The sequence below is a fragment of the Vigna radiata genome, chromosome 7, assembly GCF_000741045.1.
Source record: "Vigna radiata var. radiata cultivar VC1973A chromosome 7, Vradiata_ver6, whole genome shotgun sequence".
NCBI classification, from domain to species: domain Eukaryota; kingdom Viridiplantae; phylum Streptophyta; class Magnoliopsida; order Fabales; family Fabaceae; genus Vigna; species Vigna radiata.
The window spans coordinates 35520909-35545176 of NC_028357.1; the positions used below are offsets into that span (position 1 = coordinate 35520909).

Here is a 24268-nt window from a genome sequence, read left to right on the forward strand (position 1 = left end):
TATAGAAACTAAAACTAACACATTTCATGGTTTTAGATTTGTATGCATGGATTTTTCTTACAACATATGATAGACTAATTGAATATATGAAACCTAATAATATAGATTTATACTAATACGTTTTGGTTTAAGAATTAGGTTTCATGTTAATAAATAAGGACTTCAATAACTTTTTTAAGATTTGAGAGAAATTTCTTGAAAGGTTTAGAGAAGTAAAACTAGTTTTATAAAATATTGAAAAAGCTCAGTGTGAAATCTTGAAGACCTTAATCTCTATCATATAAACTTGTGAATTTAATTATAGTGTTGTTAATTTCAAATTTCAATTATTAAATTTTGATAATAATATGAGAATTGTATCATTGACAATAATTTTGTTAAGGTAATACTAAATTTATATACAATTGTATGTTACTATTTATTTTAAATTGAATTGAAAGATGTTATTTTGATTAATATTAAAGACTTAATTTACAAAGTTTGTCCTTTTCATCATGTCTCATTCAAATGAGAAGTTTTATTTCTCAAATTATAAATACTTACTTAAGTGAATGTGAGAGATTCAACAAATCTCTCTTATTCGAAATTTTAATCATTTATAATCTAGTGAACTTTGAAAAAAAATATGTCATAACATTTTTTTTTTGAAAAGTTTAATTGAACCAAGTGTTTTAATGATATAAAAAGACAACATTTGACATTCAAAGAATAATTAAATTTTTAATTGAGATAGTTTGTTTGAAAGGATGATGGTTAAATAGACATAATTAAGAAACATTTTTATTTTTAAAATCTTTATTTCTACTTGATTCATTGAATTGAATTTAAATGAGAATAACAATATAATCAATTATATGATATTTGATAATATATAAAATGTTAAAACTTTATTTAATGTCATTATATTTTTTCTTATCATATTGCATATGATATTTTGTTAAATGCAAACTCAAACTATAGGAGAAGAATCCGGCACAAACATACTTAATTGAATGACATGTAGGAGAAGAATCCAACACAAACATACTTAATTGAATGACATATAATTACTCAAATGTGCAAGTTTAATAATTTCAAATATTACACGGTCAAACTTACCAAGGCACACGATCAATAAATTTAACAGTCATTTCATAATTAAAATAAAATTTAATTTATGATTTAGTACAGTTGCTTTACCTTCTAATGGTTTGTTTTGGTGGCAATAGAAAAAAAAAAAAACTAAAATCTCACCAATCTCCTAAAAGTATAAGGAAATATCACTAAATCAACCAAAATACAATACATTTCTCAATTGATAAAATTGTTTGAGACAGTTAGACAAGCTAAAGATATAAGAATATATATTAAAAAAGTAAAATAGTATGGTGTTGTCAAGATGAGTTGAAACTTATGAGTTAATTTAACCTATCATATCGAGTTAGGTTAAAAAAAATTAAATTTTGATATGGAACAATTTTAAGTCCAACACATAAAGAATTCAACTCATTCAGATTAAACTTATGGTTCCACCTAATTTTGTTTTTTGTATTTATTTTTGGATTATATTTAGAGTTTAAGATTGCTTTAGATTATATTTGGATTGTATTTTATATATATATATATATAAATTGTTTTGAAATTTAACATCATTTTGGATTGAAATTTATTTATATTTGAGTTAGAAAATAATTGTTATTATTTTTTAATTTAAAACAAAACTTGTCTCAATCCGTTTAACCCACTAATCCATGCTGATTCAATTATGTTCGAATTTTTTTGAATAACTAATAAGTAAGTTGAATTACATTGATTCACAACATGATCAACTCATAGTAAATCGGATTGGATTGGATCAACGGTTTTAACAATATAACTTTTATTGTCATTAAAAAATATTAATAAATGAAAATAAAAATCTAGAAAATGTTTTATGGACTCGAATTATTATTTTTTTAATAACGGGATTCAGCCTAATATATTTTTATTATTTTTTCTGTTTTCTTTCTATATATATATTTTTTAATTTTTTTCAACCGTTAAACACCTCCAACTTTCATATATTTTCCTTCAAAGAGAGCATTAATATATTTTACACGAGTTAATTAATGACAAAAGAAAATATTAAATAGTTATATTAATGCAAGTATGTTGAGTATTTAGAAAAAAAAAACTTTATTGTTATGATTTGACTAAAAAAACTATAATAAAATACACATGTAGCTTAGGAAAAAAAAATAATCATTTTAAAAGTTTAAATTAAGATTAAAAGTACTCGTTACCACACCTTTTGGTCTTTCTTAACAACTTTTCACCTAACTGGTTGTGCAAACTAAGTATAAGTATGAGCTTTTATTATTTAAAACCCTTTTACAGGTAAGAAGACACTACATTGAGATACATGAATAGTTTACTTTTATTTTTTGAATTTTAAAATATAATTCGAAGAAAATTAGAGATATTAAATACATATCTCCTTTGTTCTTGGTATACTTTTTTTTTCATTTAAAAAATATATTTAAGAATAAAATAGAAGTATAAAATGTACACAATAATCCTTTAATATATTGTTACAAATTAATAAATATTAGTTTTTATTTTTGTTTATAAATCAAATAACATTTATTGTATTTGAAATAATTTATTTGTCAATAAAGGTTCTTTAATATGATTATAATGACAAAATAAACATTATGTTTTTTTACTTAAATTAATCAAAATTCAGTATTATATTTTTATTTAATTAAAATTTTCACATTCATAATAAAGAACTGAATATTCATAATTTTTCAGCAAAATGATTTTGTTTTTTGAACAATTACTCCTTTCAATTGAAAATATTTCATAATTTTTAAATGCCTAAAGTCATAATCAAAAGTAGCACATAAATTTTAATTTCAATTGATTTCTAGTTTTGATCACAATTTTGTTTTTTATAATGAAGTCATATGTGGTGGATCACGATGATTTGTTTTAAATCATTGCTTGTCATTGATCTATTTTCAAATCATTGCAAGCCATAAGGTTTCAACTTCCTTTAGTTTTAAGAATCCGTGCATTGAAATTTCATAGTCCAATGACAGCAAAATTTTGTTCAATTGGCTTCAAATTTTTAATTTTTTTTAATGTTTCATAACAAAGTTAGTTTCGAAATCAATTTGTCATAACCAACTAAATTTATTTTATTCCATATTAATTAGAATTATATAATAAATCATTAAGCAAAATATAAAGTACTCTTGGAAGTCTCCACCAACTAGAGATAAGGCCAAATTAAAATATATAAGTGAGGTGTAAACCTATTTTACCACTTACATTTCCTTCTTTTGTTTCAGACCCTGTTATTTTTTCTTCTCAACTGTTTCTATTGAACCTGCCACTGCTATTCCACAAAGGAAATCAACCAAGCCATGGATCAAGAAACTCACAACAGGAAAATTGGTTCTAATGGGGATCTAGATGAAGAAATATACATGTCTCTTTCTCTTGGCTACAAAACAGAAAAACCAAGACAAGTTTTTGGAATTACAAGTTGACAACTACTTTACTTTCTTTGGGCTACATACAATCAAAATCAGATTATTCACTTTTTGTCAAAAGTAATTCTGCTCATATTACCATCTTACTCGTTTATGTAGATGATATAGTTTTGGCAGGTGATGACATCTAGGAAATCCAAACTATGAAGGCTCTATTAAATTCAAAGTTCAAAATTAAAGACCTAGACCAACTAAGTATTTTCTGAGCTTAGAAATTACAAGATCTCAACAGGGCATTAATTTGTCACAAAGGAAGTATGCTCTAGAGTTACTAGAAGATGCAGGATTGTTGGAATGTCAACCTGTTTCTACTCCCATATAGCTAGGCACAAAATTCTCCAGAAAGGAAACCCTATTCAGATGTGCAAGCCTATTGAAGACTTCTTGGCAGGTTATTATATCTAACCAACACAAGACCAAATTTATGTTTTGCTGTTAGTACTCTCAGTCAATTTCTTTCCAATCCCTTGGAAGATCACTATGCAACAGAGGATCCTAAGATATATCAAGAACAATCCAGGACAAGAACTATTCTTTCCCTTCAACATAGAACATTCTCTCAAGGCTTTTTAGTGATTCTGATTAGGCTGTTTGTCTTGATACTAGAATGTCTGTGACTGGTTTTAATGTGTTCTATGGTGCATCCTTAATCAGCTGGAAATCCAAGAAGCAAAGTACTATATCTAGATCATCAACTGAAGCTGAATATAGAGCCTTAGCTTCCACAACATGTAAATTCAATGGTTTTTGTATTTGCTCCATGATTTGAAACAACCTCTACCATAACCCGTTCCTCTGTTTTGTGACAATCAATCTGCTATACAAATTGCACATAATCCAGCAATGCATGAAGGACAAAGCACATTGAAATTGATTGTCATCTTATAAGGGATAAAGTTCAAGCTAGTGTAATTAAGTTCCTGCCTATTTCTACTTCATCACAACTTGTAGACATCCATGTTAAAGCTTTGCATCCAGCACAATTTCAATCTTTGTTGTTCAAGCTGAGCATTAAGGATATAATTTATTTTTCGTTTATATCTGGGCATTTATGTTCATATATTTATATTATGTTTTTATATTTATATTCCATTTTTATATTGCTATAAAGAACTATATATATCAATTTTACTCTCTCCTTGTTATAAAATAAGATACACAATTTTCATTATTTCTTTTCTCATACCAAGTGCATATGTTGTTCAAATTAAATGCTTACAAATATTTTTTAATATTAAAATTTTTTTGAAACATAATCTATTTTAGATTGTTAAAACAAATTAAAAAATATAATAGAAAGAGGGGATAAAATGGGTAAAGTAAAATATTAAAAAAAAAAGCGAATTGCTGTTATAAACAGCATTCAGCAAAGTAAAACAAAGCAATGAGCCACCTAAAGTAAAACATTCAAAATATATATATATATATATATATATATATATATATATATATAATACAAAGACGTAGAACAATCAAATAAAAAATTTGAATGAAAATGATAAATTGGGTGAGAAACTAGAAAATTATATAAGAATCGTGGTAATTTTAAAAAATTGAAACTTAAGTATTTCAATAATAAAAGGTTGAGTTATTAATAGTTTTTTTATAAACTGAAGTTGATTTTATAAAACGACAACTTTTTTACACTTTTTTTTTAAGATTTTTTTTGCCTAGATTTCTAATTTCAATCTTCATCGTTTTGAAGATAAAGAAGAGTAGGATTCTTCTTAGGAAATATATCTACACATTTATCTTATAAGATTGAATTATAAAGTTAATTTATTTTTTTTCCTTTTTGAAATGATTTTACCTTTAATTTTGTATTCATATTTATTGTAATGCACGTAACTTAAATATATTTAGTGAATTTTGTTGCTTTATGCTTGTGGTGGTATATTTAGACTTATAATCGATACTTTCTTAGTTTAGTTAGATTATCTTGTAAGAAACGTAATTCTAATGAATCATTGAAAAAAAAAAATGACATTTTAACCAATATGAAACTTAGTAGTAATTTTACGCATGTTTTGGCCTGTATTGGTTTCAATTGAGATTACGTAATTTTTTTATTTTGGTTTTGTTTGACCGGAAATTAAATTGTGATGAGTAATGTGAAGTGCTTTCAAATAATATGGTACGAACGAATGTGTCAAATGTTGAACTATATCATTAAAACGTTTGAGTATAACAATGAAATTGAATTATAATTTTATGGTTTGGAATTTTGGATTGTTTTTGTATTGTTATTCATGGAGCTGAACTGATTTGACTAGAATTATCTAATTTCATATATCTGATGGTTATTTTGAACTATAAAAAAAATGAAATTTTAAACCAATAAGAAACTAAAGTTACATAGATAAAAAAGTTAGACATGTCAGGATCACATAGCAGAATAATTATGTTTTTTTAATTTCCTTTTTATAAATTGACTTTATAATTAAAATCGATTCATTTTAAATAATAACAAGAAAAATAAATAGTATATGGAAAAACGATCATAGAGAAAATAGTTCGGGTTTAGAAAATATCTCTCTTGAAAACACAAGAGATGAACAATACTTTTTTAAACACACAAAGAATGAAGTATCTCTTTGGAGTTACACAAAGGATGAACAACTTTTTCTAACAACACTCAATCCCTCAAGAACACACTCAATAAAAATTATCTCTATATCTACACTAGTTTTTACAAAGTCTTTTGTCACAAATACAGTAAAAAGTTACTTTAGAAAATTTTGATTTTGATTATATCATGTTTTAATTTGAGTGTAATGAATTGTTATAATTACACTAATTTATCGTGTTTTTGTTGTATTGCGGTTTATTTGTCTTCAATGGTTGAGTGTTATGCATAAAGATAGAGAGAATTGTAAACCATTTAGGATTGTTGATAGTTGTCAAAAAAAATATCAAGGATCATGTAGGTATATAACTTTTGTATTGGATAGATATTTTTAGTTGTTAAAATATTATTTGTCTTTTAAAAGTTTACTTTATTTTTCACATAAAAAAATTATAAATACATTTTATATAATTATTTCTTAATTTATGTTTTCTTTTTGTCGATTATGAAATGTTTTAAATTAGTAAAATGGATCTACTAAACTAATCCGTTACAAAATTTTCAAATATACATAATTTAAATAAGATCATAATAATGGTAACCTTTTTATTCTCTAAAAAAAATAGATATTTTCTACTGTCAAAATCCATTGAAAACGTTAAGAATTAATTCATGAACTTTTTTTTTTATTTATAATCAAAATTCAAATAAATAATTACAATTTTATTATAAAATAAAAGTTCACAAATCTTAATTAACTATAAATTCCAACCATATTTATACCGTTGATGTTTCAAGTTTTTTATACCGCCTCTAATGTTATCACTAATGACACTGAAAAATATTATCGAAATACAAAATTATTAAAGTAAAAGTTAGAAATAAACATGAAGTGAAATTTTGACAGAATATGATGAAAGAACACGTAGATGTTAATATTGAAGAGGAAATTTTGATAATAAAATGTTATATAAACTTAACACAAATTTGTGTTCCAAGGTGAATTATTATTCATATGAAGTATGCCATTTTGGAAATATATTATAAATCGCTTTCAGAACACTGATCCGAAGAGAAAAACAAAATGGTCGGACTCATGTTTTGGATGTTTGTTTGGATTCCCTTAAAAAGTAGTTTTGTTTTTCAAAAAAACCAAACACTATCCTTCTTCTTAGCCCTTCTTCCCTAGCCCACCATCTTATACTTTATAAATCTAACTTGTAAAAACACAACATTTCACATTCAATAATTATAAAAAGAAATTTCCATTTAACACTGTGTAAGATCAGTTAGAGTTCTCAAAATGGGTAATCCGGCTGGACCCGGTTCAACCTACTACGGGTTGGTCACTTATTGAACCAATCCAATCCGACTTATTTATTAGCGAGTCAGAAAAATTTGAACCCAGTTCGACCCACCACGAATTGGTGGATAAACGGGTTGACTCACTAGTCCATTTAATTACAATTTTTTTAAATAAAAAAATTACAAACTTTCTATATTCAAATTTAAACAAATTTCACTCTAAAAAATGATGTTAAACTGAAGACAATTCAAAATAATAATAAAAAGTACAATATAATCCAAATGTCATTCAAAAATAAAAACAAAAAAACATACATATAAGTTTCTTATATGCCATAAGTTTCATAAATAAAATAATAAATTAAAAAAAAATTAGGTAGGTGGATTGACGGGCCAATCCGGTCCACTACGGGTTTAACCCGCATGAGTCGAGTTGAAATTTGACCCGCATAAAAAATTAAATTTTTTTAAACCTAACCCAGTTCAAACCCGTACTGAATCAGATTAACTCGCCGATTATGACCCATTTTAACGGTTATAAGACTAGCAATAAATTTGTTGAGACGTTAATATTGATAAATAATTTATAGATAAAACTTGCTAAAAAATGGTAAATACATAAAAAAGTTTATACAATGAATAAAGTTATTTTCAGTTGATAGTAAAATTTATTAAAATTTCCATATTAACTCAATCCCATTGATTAAATACAAGAACTGATATTGGGCAGATGTCAACGTCACATTAAATATTTCTCAATTTTTATTCACGAAATGCTCATTATTATAATGTGAAATAAAACAAAACACTTCTTTTATCTTTAATTTGTTTGATAAATTCTTTTAAAGCAACAAATATGACTTGTTTAAAATTTATTATTATTTTGATAGATTTGTTTGAAAAAAGGTGATGTGAATTATTATAATATAAGTGTAGTTTTTTAAGCAAAACTTCTTGGATATAAATAAAAAGTGGCTTTATGAAGAAAAGCTTAAAGAATGAATAGTTGAAAAGGCAAGGGATATGGAGAAAGAAAGAAAAAAAAAAGTGAAAGCGAAAGGGATATGGGCACTGTCACAGTATCACTCGCTCTCAATCTTTTTATTTGCTATTTGGCACGCCAAGTTGAATAGACAAGGTATCCCAAGCTGTCGCAATTTTTTTTTTCTTTTTATATTAATATAATTTAACTAAAAAATATTTACTAACATTCATTTACTTTATTTAACCATGTTAATAAAGAATATTATATTTTTAGTCGGCTAACTACTAAAAGTGGGTGATAATATTATTTAGTTGACAACAAAAGAAAAGCAAAGTAGTAAAATACATAAATAAAAAATTAAATATCTTATTTAAATTTCTTTAATAAAACTTAATTAAAAGAATCCAATTTTGAATAATTTGAAAAAAAAAATTTAACAGCTTTATTTTTACAACTTTTTTTATAATACTGGTAGTTTATAGTTATTCTGTTTAAAATATATTTTTAGAAATAAATTTAAATAAATCAATAAAATAATGATACTATTAAAAACATGTTAAGAAAATTGTTAACATATCTTCATCGTAATTTAAAACGTACTTAAGTTTATATTAAAGAAAGAAGGATTTAAAAAGGTGTGGGGTAAAAAAAAAATAAAAATAAAAGAAGATAGAGATGAGTTTTGATAGTAAGTGCATGCATGTGGTTTTGCTGGCATAGATTTAATGGGCACTGGTCCAGAAGAACACAACACACCTTCATTTTCATTATCCCACTTTAAAACTCTACCAATTAATTATATTCCATTCTAAAACAATATAGAAGGATTATATCAGATATTAAAGTTTAAAAATAGATGTACCATAAAACTATTTGCATTATTTAATATATATTTTTTCTATTATTTTTTAACAAGAAAAGGTAAAAATACATAGTTATAATTCATAACTTTGACTATCAGAAGGGAAAAGCTCTGCAGCACACATGATCCACCTTTGCTACATTCTCTCACATTTAAATAGTCTACATTTTACTGTTTCTTCACATGAGATGCACTTGCATTAAATTTTTTGGACTGAGTCTTGAAACTTTTCCTTTTCTTTTTACATCATGTTTTTGCTTTGATGTGTTCTTAATATTTAGTATTAAATGATCTTAGTTCTTATACTTGAACATATCATAAGCTTCCAACACTAATATGAAAAATTCCTACGATTAAAGGACAAAAACCCAAACAAAACCTAATATACAAACGGTGAAAGATAATATTTTTAAGTCATTCAATACCTTTTACCTACGTTTTGTAACATTCCAATAAATATATAACAAAAGTTATAATTTATTTTAGGAGTTAGTATAAATAATAAAGGAGAACATTGATAAATAAGCAAGTAAAGAGAAAAGGAACATGAACATTTGTCAAAATTTGAACCTTTTTACAAGAACAGAAGGTACAATGAGAGGCCGAACAGTCAAGATTCACAAAATAATACCGATCGGTCTAATACAGAAGGTGTACCGAACGGTTGTACAAAATATTAACAAACCGAAGGTTATATACATAAGGTGGTAATTAAAATCTAACTAAGGACCGGACGATCCAACACTGTCTTTAGGCACACTATCTACAGGCTGATCGGTCAGCAGGGCGTCCTCCAACGTATCTTCGATGACACCTTCTGCTCATATCCAATGGATGATCATTGCAGTGAAGAGAACAACCGAACGACCAAATACCGAATGACAATATAGACAAAGACAGAAAAGATAAGGGTAAGCTTATGCAATTTAATTAATCTGACTCACATACATTTTAACATCAAAGAAATATGTTCATAACAATATCTCAACCAAGCAGTCATCATACAAGTGTAACTACTAAAAACCGAACGTTTAACCATCATGACCGACCACTTAGACACTGTCCGGACTGTATGAACAATGTAGCTCGACGTTTCTAGCACCCGGTGTGGTGTAGTAGCTGACATAACTCATCAACTGTCACCCGAGATTAGTCCTACAATGATCATCTGGTCTTATGACCGCGAACTTCCTGCCATTCCCACGCATGAATAACCTTTCTCTACATGAGAAAACGTCACCACGAAATATCAGGAACAAAACGACAGCAGAGTCTAACCATGTTCATACTTTACCAATCATCACCAATTATGAGACATTCCTCCCTTGGAATTCTCTTACTTAACCCAATTCAACCAATTTAAACCGAGTACACACTATCACATTCAGAAGAACAAAAAATGTTAAAGGGATGACCAAACGGTCTAACATTGAGGGGAAAACTGATTATCAAGGAAAACTTTAGTAAATGACCGAACGGTCGAACATTGAGAAGGACCGAGTACTACCTAAAGCCAAATAGAACTTTTAGAACATAAATGATTTATGAAAGTGACTGAACGGTCGAACACTGAGAAGAAAACTTATTATAAAAGGGTACTTTAGAATGTGAGCGAACGGTCAAGCACTGAAGGAAACCAAGTACTATTAAAGACCAAATAAAAACTTATAAGGTATAGATAAATTATGAACGTAACCAAGTGACTTTAAAGTAAAAGAGTTCTCTTCGACATACCGAGTGCCAGTACAGGACCGAACACTCTTTAGGAAAACAAGTGTCAATATAAGACCGAACGCTCTTAAATTGAAATGGCATTAATACAAGACCGAGCACTTTTGATAACAGTACTACTAGTATATGACCGAGCACTTCAAGACCGAGTACTCAATGTAAGACCGAGTACTTTAAATCATAGAAATACTAATTTATAACTAAGCATCTCATAAGACCGAACACTAGATCTATGACCGAGTGCTTCACATGACCGAACGTTCTTTAGATGAACAATATCAACATGAAACCAAATACTTCATAAGTTAAGTGCTAGTCTAAGACCGAACACTTTTGTGACCGAACGCTTGATTTATGACCGAACATTTTAAGCATGCGATATATATATATATATATATATATATATATATATATATATATATATATATATATATATATATATATATATATATATATATTAAAACAGAGAGGAAAGGCTCCCTTGACTTATTAAAAGGACTAGATTAAACAAAGTAGGTAACAATCAATATGAGCATCACAAGGTCGATCAGTCATCAACTGATTCTCTATAGAAGAGGATTCAGTCAAGACCGAACGGTTTGGGGGAGGACCGAACGGTACTAATGACCTGCGATCACCGATTCCAGAATTTCACTAAGTTTAATAAATTTATCCTAGGTTCCTAACCAATATCAAACATATCATAGAACAACATACAATATTTCAACATACCAAAAATCATCAAACATACCCATATTAAATCATGCATCCATACATACAAAGTAATCATAATTAAACCTTATAATTTCCCTTACCTCTAATTCCAGCTAGGCTTCTAAGTCTTTGACAACAACTACTTTTATGGTTTTCAAGGTCCAAGGTCTGATTACAAGATAACGGGTTCAGAGAAATGGCTTAACAACCACATGCAAACTTAAAGGGTGCGTGCATGCAAGAAGACAAGGAACTTCCAAAAAGGGCAGAAGTACTTACCAGTTCAAATGGAATTCTGATCAGTGCAAATGAAAGCTCTTGCCACCAAGAGTATTTAATCTGAAAGGAAGTATATGATCGGAGGAAGAGAAGGGGTTAGAATTCTAGAGAGAAGGTTTGAAGGTTTAGAGAGAAGGAGGAGAAAATGGTGGATTCTGGAAACTGAGTTTGAGGAAGAAGAAAGGTTGCATGCAAAAAGTGGTACCAGTTTCAAAATCTCACTTTAAATATGGCCACCAAAATGGACGCTTGGTCCACTCCCTGCCTGCCACATGGCTTCCACTATCTGGAAATCCACATTCCCTCTCTGCTGTCACATGTCTACCGAGGACGGAGAATTAAATTAACTGTAAGGCTTGTCTTCCACTTACATGAGAAAACTAGAAAGACGCAACACGTGTACTCCACTAAAGTGGGATATTTAATGGGGTGTATATACTAACTTTTCATTAAGTATTCATATCTTACAATAAATTACATATTTTATTTATAAATGCAATTTAATTAACTGCCATTTTTCTTTCCAATCTTAATCTTGCAATGTAGTTTTACAAGAGACAAGGTATATTCTCCCATCTCTTATAATGCAACTCTGAAACTTTTATCCACTTGCAATTATTTAGAAAAAAAAAAGTTTTAAATTGAAACCAATTATTATAAACTTTAGTCATAATCGATAACAAATATTTCTAAGTATAATCTTGTAAGCAATTATTATAAATGCTATTTCTCCATATATTACTAAATTTGATTAAATTCTAAACAGAATGAGACATAATAAGAACATAATGAAAAGCTAGTTTGGAATTGTTTTAGAACAAGAAATATTAGTCGCTTTTATGTCTTTTAAAAATGGAAAATGTTTTAGAATATAATCTAAATACAAAAAGATAACTCCAAATTTATAAAATTTTTTTTTGACACCACTTGCATGGTTGACAACCCATTTTTAAAAGTATTAAAAAAAAAAAAAAAATATAAAATTTATAAAATTTTTTTTTGACACCACTTGCATGGTTGACAACCCATTTTTAAAAGTATTTTAGCCATTAAAAAAATAATTTATAAATTTGTAAAAAAAACAAAGATTGAAAGCAAAATAAATATAAATTTTGTATAAAATTTTGTTAAATGTGAAAAAGATAATATCTTATTCCTTATCAANAAAACGGAATAAAAATTATAAAATTGTAGATAAACACTTTCACCANACATATTAATGAAACCTATTTATATTTAGAGAACAATCTACATATCAAAAGTTAAACAAATAGCTTACAGCACAAATATAAAAATACAATGTGAAATAATGTGAAGCAAGACAAAAATTTGCATTTATTAAGTCACATGTTGGACTTTCAGACTGATACACTATCTCTTCTGCTGGATTTTTATTATAAAAAATTCATGATCTAAGATTTGTCATTTTATTTTAGATTTTATCTTAATTATTCATATAGCTTGGGAATGAGCTTTATATGTCCACAATAAAACGTCACATTATGAGAATGTTTATATTTTCTAAAAACATTATCACATCTAAAAAAGCAAAATTTAAATAAAAAAAATGTGAAGGGTAGTAGGATAAGCATAGATAAACATGTGACTGTTAGTATGTTACTGAGCAAGTGGCCCTAAGCATGTAATGTATGTGTATACTTCTACTGCTACTGTAACTCTAACATGGTTTCTTTCACTTGCATATGCAATCCATAAGAGTTTGTGTTTGTGTTTTTCTGTGCTGTGAAGAGTGGTTGTTGTTGTACATCGTTTCAATCTTCAATCCCAAACTTCGGGGTCACAGTTAGGTTGTCTACTCCTACCCATAACCATACTATACCATACCATACCATACCATCCCTCCTTTGCAGTTTGCACACTTTTTTTATTTACTTGTACTTAGTGCCAACTCTTTCGGTTGGTGCATTTCTTCAGGCAGGCACGCTAACTCTTGATTTCTGAACGGTTTTGGTAGTGAGAGCAAAGTTGGTAGCTCTAGAGATACACAGAGAAGAAGGAGAAGAACAAGAAGAAGCACAGGATGGGGGACAAGTCCCAAGTGCTGGAGGCTGTGTTGAAGGAAACTGTTGATTTGGTAACATTAACATAGATCTGAATCACTCTATCCCTGTGTTGTTGGTTGTTGTGTCTTTCTTTGTCTTCCTCTTTTTTTCATTGATGGGGCTTTCTTTTTATTAACTCTGTGAATGCAGGAGAACATACCCATTGAGGAGGTTTTGGAGAATCTGAGATGTGGCAGGGAAGGTCTCAGCAGTGAAGCTGCTGAGGAGAGGCTTACCATTTTTGGTCACAACAAGCTTGAAGAGAAGAAAGTACTATCTCTCTTTCTCTCTCTCCTCTCGTTCATTAAATCCCATTTAAAAAAATTGAATTTTTATGGTGAATTGTCTTCTGGGGTACTTTTCAGGAGAGCAAATTTTTGAAGTTTTTGGGATTTATGTGGAATCCTCTATCATGGGTTATGGAGGCTGCTGCTATAATGGCAATTGCGCTTGCAAATGGAGGGGTGAGTGGACTTAGCTTTTGGGACTTTGTATTGGTAATGAAGGTGTGTGTTTGTAGGTTGATTCTTCGGACTTCTTCCTTGAAAACTTGTGCAGGGGAAAGCACCTGATTGGCAAGACTTTGTGGGTATTATTACCTTGCTTCTCATTAATTCAACCATCAGTTTCATCGAGGAGAACAATGCTGGTAATGCTGCAGCAGCTCTCATGGCTCGGCTAGCTCCAAAAGCAAAGGTATCGAACTCTGTCTTCTTTTTTTTTTTTTTTTTTTTGTTTTAACTCAATACTGCCCGGGTGTGTGAATTCCATATTCTTATTGGTGCAGTTAGCAACCGAAAGGAATATGTTCTTTATTTTCCCCTTTGTGGTTTCATTTCTCATGAGTGTGTTTTTAAAGGTTCTTAGAGATGGTAGGTGGAATGAGCAAGATGCTGCGGTCCTAGTTCCTGGTGACATAATCAGCATCAAGCTTGGAGATATTATTCCAGCAGATGCTCGGCTTCTTGAAGGGGATCCTTTGAAAATTGATCAAGTGGGTTGTTTTTATTTTTTTATTTTTTATATATCTATGTTATAGTATTTGTTCTTTGAATTCTCCACATGCGTAATTGGTCAATTATCCTCTTTTTCCTTTGTGCTTTTCAGTCCGCACTTACAGGTGAATCACTTCCAGTGACAAAGGGTCCTGGTGATGGAGTATACTCTGGTTCAACCTGCAAACAGGGAGAGATTGAAGCTGTGGTCATTGCTACTGGTGTTCATACATTCTTTGGGAAAGCTGCTCATCTTGTTGATACCACAAATCAAGTGGGTCACTTTCAAAAGGTAACTTATGAGAGAATGTAACTTTTCACTCCTTCCTTCGTAGTCTCACTGATATTCATTGTTCAGAATTTCAGATTTCATTGTTATTGTCTTGTGCTGCTTTTTTCAGGTCTTAACTGCAATTGGGAACTTCTGCATATGTTCAATTGCTATTGGAATGGTTATTGAGATCGTTGTTATGTATCCCATCCAAGATAGACCCTATCGTCCTGGAATTGATAACCTCCTTGTACTTCTGATCGGAGGAATTCCAATTGCCATGCCCACGGTTTTGTCTGTGACCATGGCCATTGGTTCTCACAGGCTATCTCAGCAGGTCAGTCAGGTCTTTTGGTTGAGCACCTTGGATTTGGGTTGATATATGCAGGGAAGAACTAATGGAGATAATATCTGCAGGGGGCTATCACAAAGAGGATGACAGCCATTGAAGAAATGGCAGGCATGGATGTGCTTTGCAGTGATAAGACTGGGACTCTGACATTGAATAAGCTTACTGTTGACAAAAATCTAGTTGAGGTTGGATGATCAATGGCTGAATGGTGTTATTTGCTGGTTATTTTTGTGTTTGATATCCATTTCTTCTAATAATTTTTAATTTTAATCAAGGTTTTTGCAAAGGGAGTGGATCCAGATACTGTTATTTTGATGGCTGCCCGAGCTTCGAGGCTTGAGAATCAAGATGCAATTGATACAGCCATAGTTGGTATGTTAGCTGATCCAAAGGAGGTTAGTCATATTCATACATTTATTATTCCCTTGCATTCTTCTAGAGGCACTTTTTAGCTTCTACCCTGCAGCTATAATGTGCACATTCACACACATCTTTCTAAATTCAAGTTGATCTAGCTTTTTCTTTTTTAACTTATGGCCACTGAAGGCACGCGCTGGTATACAAGAAGTACATTTTCTTCCTTTCAATCCGACTGACAAGCGGACTGCATTGACTTATCTTGATCAAGATGGTAAAATGCACAGAGTAAGCAAAGGTGCACCAGAACAGGTAATTTGGCAACATTGCTTGCGTAGTTTTATATTAACACTTGGTCTTGTGTATTCTCATTGTGATGTGATCTGTACATGATATCTAGATCCTGAATCTTGCACACAATAAGGCAGAGATTGAACGTAGAGTTCATTCAGTGATAGACAAGTTTGCAGAGCGTGGTTTACGATCTCTTGCTGTAGCATACCAAGTAAGTAATTTATTGCTTAATCAATCGGTGCCTCTTTATACTTACGTTTTAAGTTGGAAACGTTAATTTAGTCTTCTTTTTCTTCTTTTTTATACAGGAAGTTCCAGATGGAAGGAAAGAGAGTGCTGGAGGTCCATGGCAATTTGTTGGCCTATTGTCTCTCTTTGACCCACCAAGGCATGATAGTGCGGAAACAATACGGAGGGCACTAAACCTTGGAGTAAATGTCAAAATGATTACAGGTCTGTAACATAAGATAGTGCACACCTTTGCTTTGCTTGTGTTATGATAATGCAATCATAATTCTTTATAGCTTATGAGGACTTAAATTTACATATTCGTACCAGTAGATGAAGGATTTTGCTTTAGATGGGTTGACAAATCCGCAATCTAATTATCATTTTTTATGTACTGAAAGAATTTGTGATCCATGCTATGGTATCTTTGGAAATTAACTTGTACATTTAAAGTAAAATTTTCGGTTTTGAAAATGGCCAACAATATAACGCTTGTGTGAAATTATGAACCCTTTATATTGTCCTCCCAATATTCAATTATGTATCATCCTTTTTCTATCAGGGGATCAGCTAGCTATAGGAAAGGAAACAGGTCGTCGCTTGGGAATGGGTACCAATATGTATCCTTCATCAGCTTTGCTTGGGCAGGACAAGGATGAATCCATTGCTGCCTTACCAATTGATGAGCTAATAGAAAAGGCTGATGGATTTGCTGGTGTATTTCCTGGTAGGCTTTTGTGTTGTCATTGTAATTTATTGGTTTGCTTATTATTGACATGTGGTGGATGGAAGGTTAATTGGTAGTAGTAGTAGTTTATTATTATATGATTCTTTGCTCATATTAGTTGGTTTGTATATTTGGTCAGAGCACAAGTATGAGATTGTGAAACGCTTGCAAGCTAGGAAACACATTTGTGGAATGACTGGTGATGGAGTGAATGATGCACCTGCTCTCAAGAAGGCAGACATTGGTATAGCTGTTGCTGATGCTACTGATGCAGCTCGTAGTGCATCTGATATAGTTCTAACAGAACCGGGCCTTAGTGTTATTATTAGTGCTGTTTTGACCAGCCGAGCTATCTTTCAGAGAATGAAAAATTATACGGTGAGCTATTTAATTATTGTTAATATCTTCTCAACACCTCCCCCCTGTTAAATAATCGATATCATTGTTACTTCTACTGTTATGATCCTCTATATAATTCATCAGTGTTTGGGAAATATTTTGTCCTGGTCATCTCTCGCTAGTGATAATGAGTGTTTACTTTACTTACATGTGACCAATATGTTTCTTCTATCATGCAGATTTATGCAGTCTCAATTACAATTCGTATTGTGGTGAGTGATTTTGCAACTCCAGCGTTTACTTTCTACCCGGCATGCCATTTTGGATGATGTAACTATCGGACGGGACTAATTTTTTTGCTATGTTCTACGTGTTTGACATGCTTACAGCTTGGTTTCATGTTGCTGGCTCTTATATGGAAGTTTGACTTTCCACCCTTTATGGTGCTTATTATTGCCATCCTAAACGATGGTTCGTTGTTTCTTTTCTCTGTCATTGTTTCCTGTTACCTGTTTCGTGCAGCATGCTTCTTTATATGTGACCTTGAGTTTTATTGGTGGCTAATAGTTATTTAACATTTCAGGAACTATTATGACAATTTCAAAAGATCGTGTAAAACCATCTCCTCTGCCAGATAGCTGGAAGCTAGCTGAGATATTTACTACTGGTGTTGTGCTTGGAAGTTACTTGGCGATGATGACAGTGATATTCTTTTGGGCAGCATACAAAACAGATTTTTTCCCAGTATGTGTTTTATGATTTTAGTTTCATATCTGAATTTATCATGACATCTGTGCAGGTTGCTTCACCCTTTATGGAAGCAAAGCCAGGACTCATTACTGCTATGATCCAACGTTTCCTATTTATTTGAATCACCTGCATAGATTCTTCTTTTGGCTGTTTTGGACGCCTCGTTGATTTATTTATCTTGGCTGCTATATTTTCAGCGAGTTTTTGGAGTCGCAACTCTTGAAAAAACTGCTCATGATGATTTTAGAAAACTTGCGTCTGCAATCTATCTTCAAGTGAGCACTATTAGTCAGGCTCTTATATTTGTAACTCGATCACGAGGTTGGTCATATGTTGAGCGTCCTGGTTTATTGCTGGTGGTTGCTTTTATAATTGCTCAGCTGGTAAGCAACAAAACCATTTTATTGTGCTGTACTTTGTTTTACTGCAACAAAACCATTTGGTGATGGATTTGCTGTGTTGTGCAGATTGCCACTTTGATTGCAGTATATGCTAGCTGGAGCTTTGCTGCAATTGAAGGAATAGGTTGGGGATGGGCTGGTGTTATATGGTTATATAACATAATATTCTACATCCCACTTGATATCATTAAATTTTTAATTCGCTATGCTCTCAGCGGTAGGGCATGGGATCTTGTGATTGAGCAAAGGGTGAGCAGAGTTTGTTTTGTTGTGTTGGCTGGTTTTAGCTCTTGGTGTATGCTTATGGATTTCATTGTATTGTAGATTGCATTCACAAGGCAAAAGGACTTTGGGAAGGAACAGCGTGAACTTCAATGGGCACATGCTCAAAGAACATTGCATGGTCTACAACCACCTGACAGCAAGTTCACTGAGCGCATACACGTCAATGAACTGAATCAAATGGCCGAAGAAGCTAAAAGGAGAGCTGAAATTGCCAGGTAATTGTTTTTATTTGGTAAGAATTTCATATGTTTTGAGTATTGGTTATTTATTTTGAATAATTGTATGCAGGTTGAGAGAACTCCATACACTAAAAGGTCATGTAGAATCAGTTGTGAGATTGAAGGGACTTGACATAGACACAATTCAGCAAGCATACACAGTTTGAATATGCTTATTATATATTTGCATAGTTATACTGTAAAGATTTACATTCTAATGTTGCTGAGAAGAATATAATGTAATGATTACACATGTTCAACTTTAAAGTCCTTTTTACTCTGCAGTTTGTTTTGAGCACTTAAATGAGTGCTTTTGTGAGGTCAATTTATGTGATCTTGTTTCCTTTTAGTTATCACTCCAACTCTCATGTTTTCTTCACAATTTCATGATGGCAGCAACGGTGAGAAATTCACCCTTGTATTCTATGATGGCAGGTTTTCTCCAACTCTCAGTTTCTTTCATTTTTGGACCATAGTTTGGTTTATTTATAAGCATAAATGTGAAGGAGATAAACATCTTGTTCACTTTGATATTTTTAGGTGAGAGTATTTTAACAATAAGGTGCATTATTGTAACTTTTTATGAAGATAGAGGTGTCATGTCATATGAGTTGAGTTAATTTGGTCACTAATTTCTTGGGTAGGTAAAAGAAGGTTCACCTTTTTCTCTGTTCAAATTAATTGGTTTACTAACTTTCGGATCATATTTGTATAGTCTTTAAAATATATTAGAAAAATATAATAAAAATAATAATAATTGTGGACAAAAAAGAGATATCACTTTTATATATAGTCTTTGAAAAATTAATAAATAAATATATTATAAAGGATATAGTAAAAATAATAATTATGCATACAAAAGAGAATATCTCTAATTACGATTTTGTATTATTAAGTATTCTTATTCAATTTGATTCGTGGTTGAATAAAATGTCTCAAAGTATCTCAATATTAAAAAATCAACAATGCAACATGTTCAATTAAATGCATACTTTTAGTTTTATAAATTGTTACTACCTATTATTGATGATTTTTTAAATGAATGAAAATATAACATTATTAACTTGAAGGACTTTAATAAACATTATATTAGTGACTCCAAATTGCATCAAATAAACTAATAACAGAATAAAATTATAATTAGCCTAATATTAACAAAAAGAAATTGCCCTTGCTTTACTATTACTAAAAAAGAAATTATCCTTACTTAATTTAATATTATTAATGAAAATACATCTGTTCATTTTTTTTTATGCATATTGACTTACTGATTACTGGAATCGATTACAGTTCACGAACTCACCATGAAATCAAATACAGTACTAGAATCAGAAATGGATTAATCTAAAATGAGATACAATTTCAATACCTTCAAATTGCAGGATATCAGGGAAGATTAAAAAATCCAATCATCCTGCAATTATTCTTGTTACATCGCTTGCAAATCAATAAAACTGAACACAAAATCATATAAACGGTGAATTCAATCTGCAAACACAACATTACAGAAAATATTAGGTAAGCAGAGAAATGAATAGTGAAAATACTTTTTAGTAGATTTCTGAGATATGACGATGTGTGATAAGACCTAACAGTTGACTTTGTTTGCACCATTTTTGTCAGCATCCTAGCATTATGAGAAACAATAAAAACCAACGTGAAGAGCAGAAGATAATGTTTGTAAAAGAAGGGCACTCGGTTACCAATAATTGAGTCTGAACACAAAATTATATTGTTTTAATTTTCTTTTAAATGTTTTTAGTTGAGTAAAATTAATTTTTTTTATTTAAAATTTTAATATATTTTCATTCATAAATTTTTTAATAAATAAATATAATCCTTTTAGTATCATTTTTTGAATAATTCAAACACGGGTTTAACAATCAAAACAATTTAACAAATTAAATTATATTAAAATTATTTAACTTTTATGTTAAAATTTAACAACTAAAAACATATTTAATTAATTTTAATATTTATGTCAAAATTTAGAAAACGTGTATGATAACTTTTGTAAATGATCATAAAGATATTACATATATGCATCTTATTATAACTATGTTGAGGAAATGTGGTTGGATAGGATGGTGATAAGGATGATTCAGACAAGTCAACAAGTCAATTTATGTTGCTGTTTCTTCTAGAATTCTTTTGACTGTTTCATCTTTCATCATTGAACACATTTAGAAATTGGATTCCCTTTTTCAACTGCAAGCGGAATTTAGTGCATCCTTTGTTTATTCAAATTTATGGTAGTGGGTACAACCAAAATGCTTAGGGTCCCACCTCGTCGAGAGATTATTTATTAGAAACAAAATGAAAAATAATTTTAATTGTCATCAACAATTTTATTTATTATAAAAATAAAAAATATTTATAATTAATGGTAGAGGACCTTTTATTATGTCAGCCATTTATGTTTAAATATTTTCTTAATTTCCAAACAAGTTATTTTAAAATATTTGTGATGTATTATTAAAACATAATTGATATTTTTTCCTCTTCCATTTTGTTTAAAACATTTCCCACATCTTCCTGTAAAACTTTCTTTTTGTCTTTTGAGTCAACCAATTTGTGTGAGGTTTTTTTCTTCATTAATGGAAGACTTTTCATGCAAGCAGACGGAGTGTCACAGTGGAGTTCATGTAAAACAGTTGTACAGAGAAAAAAATAAAATAGAAGCTTTCGACAGTGTAATTATTTATTAATTTAATTTAAATTTTAAAAGACTACTGGTTAAATACATATATTTGAGGACAAGCTTCTGCTTAGTTTTTTTTTTTTAAGTTATTAAAATGTACAAATTTAAAATATTTTGAAAGTGGATAATTGTGGTAAGATTATATGATTTTATTAGAAAGAAATCGTATTAAAGTGATAGGTTTAAAATATTTCTAAAGTTGAAATCGTATCAAGATTATATATAATACGACTTTAGTTCAAAATATTTTAAACTAAAATTGTTTTATTTTAATATAGTATTTATTAAAACTATATATATATATATATATATATATATATATATATATATATATATATATATATATATATATATATATATATATATATATATATAAACTAAAATCATATCATTATTAGGGTAAAAACAGTGTAACCTATTAAATGTTTAACGAAAGAAAATTGAATGTAAAAAATAACTAGTGATAAAACTGTAAATAAAACATTGTATAGAGTCTGGTTAGACTGTCCTTCGATATTACATTAGTATTAGATATCGGCTACATGGAGTTAAACGTTTTATGATCTACGTAGAAATTGAAAAGACACTATTTCATTCAAATTGGATATCCACTACAGGGTCCTAATGTTTAATTCAAATATGATGTCGGTCTCCTAAACACAAGAAGTCATGAAGGTCCAAAAATACCTAAAATTAAAGATCAAAATTATTTTTTTAATGACTTAGACGTTGGTTAGGAGGGGAGCCGATATCATATATATGTCCTGCATTTTCATCCATCCACGATGACGAGCAGTAGTTACTTGAACATTGTTCATCTTCTTCCTTCACACTTCTCTCATTCACTATTGAAGTTCAAGTAAGGTTTCGTCCATTTACACAGTTAAATTCATTTTTACTCCTATTAAATCACAATGTTAATTGATCTATGTTGAAAGATAACAAACAACAATTTAACATTGCCCTTATGATATGTTGCATATTTAACAAACGTCAAAAGCCTAAAATAATATATTTTAAAAGTTATTTTTTATGTTAATTTAATTAGAAATATTCTTTATTAAAATCTGACTTTAATTTAAAAGTATTTCTTTTACGTGATTTTTTCATCATGTTAAATGAAACAACTTATTCACTTGTAATTTTTTTTCTAAATATCTATTTTAATAATTTAAAAAAAAAATTGTATCATAATAGTGTTTTTACCTATATTTAACTATTAATGCGATGAAAATAGATTAACTTTGAAAATTATTTTACATTTAAAATTTTTAAGAAATAATATAACTATATTTTTTAAAACTAAAATAGTGACTTAATTATATATACTAACTCTGTTATTCTTTTATAGGTTATTTTAAAATTTATATTTTTTCATTGGCTTAAATAAAAACTGAAATACTATTTTGTTTCTCTTCGTTGAAAATATCTTTATAATATTTTGTAACCTGTAAAAAAAAAAATCCAACTTTTGAACCCACCATACATTATAATGTAGTTACTTAATATCATCATATCATAATACTTAATAAAACTATACTATCTTTATTTATATCATAATACTTAATAAAACCATACTATCTTTATATATAGTAGGCTCCATAACACACTGTTATTAAAATATTAAAAAGGTCATATATTATCTCAACTTCAAGTGCATATTATATATATAATTTATAAACATCTATCATTAATAATAAATATATTAATATAAAATGTAGAAATAAATTATAATTCTTATATTGAACAACTAAGTAAAATAAAAACTAATATTTTAATTAAAATTGTTGTTTGAGTAATATATCTTCATTGAGCAAATTGTATCATAAATTAAGAATATGTATGTTTAAGGAGTCTCTTCACTTAAAAAGTAAGATATTATATTTCATTTTAAACACAACTTGGTCATGCAAAACTAAAAAATGTCATTCAATATATACAAATGTCAACCCAACTCAAGAATAATTTCATTCAATAAATTAGGTTTCACATTCTTATCAAACTTCAAACTTTCATTTAAGTTTCTTTTCTCTCTTTTTCTTAAGTTGACAAGTCTTCATGTACGGACCCGACTCCAACTTGATCGTAGGAGTCTTTGGTCGACGACTTTTGTAAATCTACTTTGATGCTCAAATTTATAATACGTTAGACAATAAATGCTGTATTAAAAAGGATATAATGACATACCTCATTAATAATGATGATTTATAGTAGAGCTGTCAAAACGGGTAACCCGGCTCGACTTGGCCCGGCCCACCACGGGTTGGTCACTTAGTGAGCCAACCCAACCCGGCTCATTTATTAGCGAGCCAGAAAAACTTGAACCC

At 29.5% G+C, this 24268-nt stretch overlaps 1 protein-coding gene across 2 annotated transcripts; it reads left to right on the top strand.

Annotated features, from left to right (window-relative positions):
• Positions 1–13584: 13584 nt before the first annotated feature.
• LOC106768154 (ATPase 11, plasma membrane-type) lies at positions 13585–19664 on the top strand. 2 transcript variants are annotated; one of them, XM_022783556.1, is made up of 22 exons: positions 13585–13607; positions 13936–14055; positions 14174–14293; positions 14389–14487; positions 14582–14719; positions 14883–15017; positions 15131–15310; positions 15420–15626; positions 15707–15826; positions 15917–16036; positions 16188–16310; positions 16399–16503; positions 16601–16745; positions 17083–17247; positions 17387–17625; positions 17826–17858; positions 17976–18057; positions 18170–18330; positions 18534–18719; positions 18804–18986; positions 19062–19237; positions 19311–19664. In XM_022783556.1, exons 2-22 carry the CDS (start codon positions 14002–14004, stop codon positions 19405–19407), a joined length of 2868 nt encoding a protein of 955 aa, XP_022639277.1. In that variant the 5' UTR covers positions 13585–13607; positions 13936–14001; the 3' UTR covers positions 19408–19664. The 2 variants fall into 2 exon arrangements, with proteins under 2 accessions (XP_022639277.1, XP_014508619.1); XM_014653133.2 differs by lacking the exon at positions 13585–13607 and adding an exon at positions 13614–13768.
• Positions 19665–24268: the final 4604 nt, after the last annotated feature.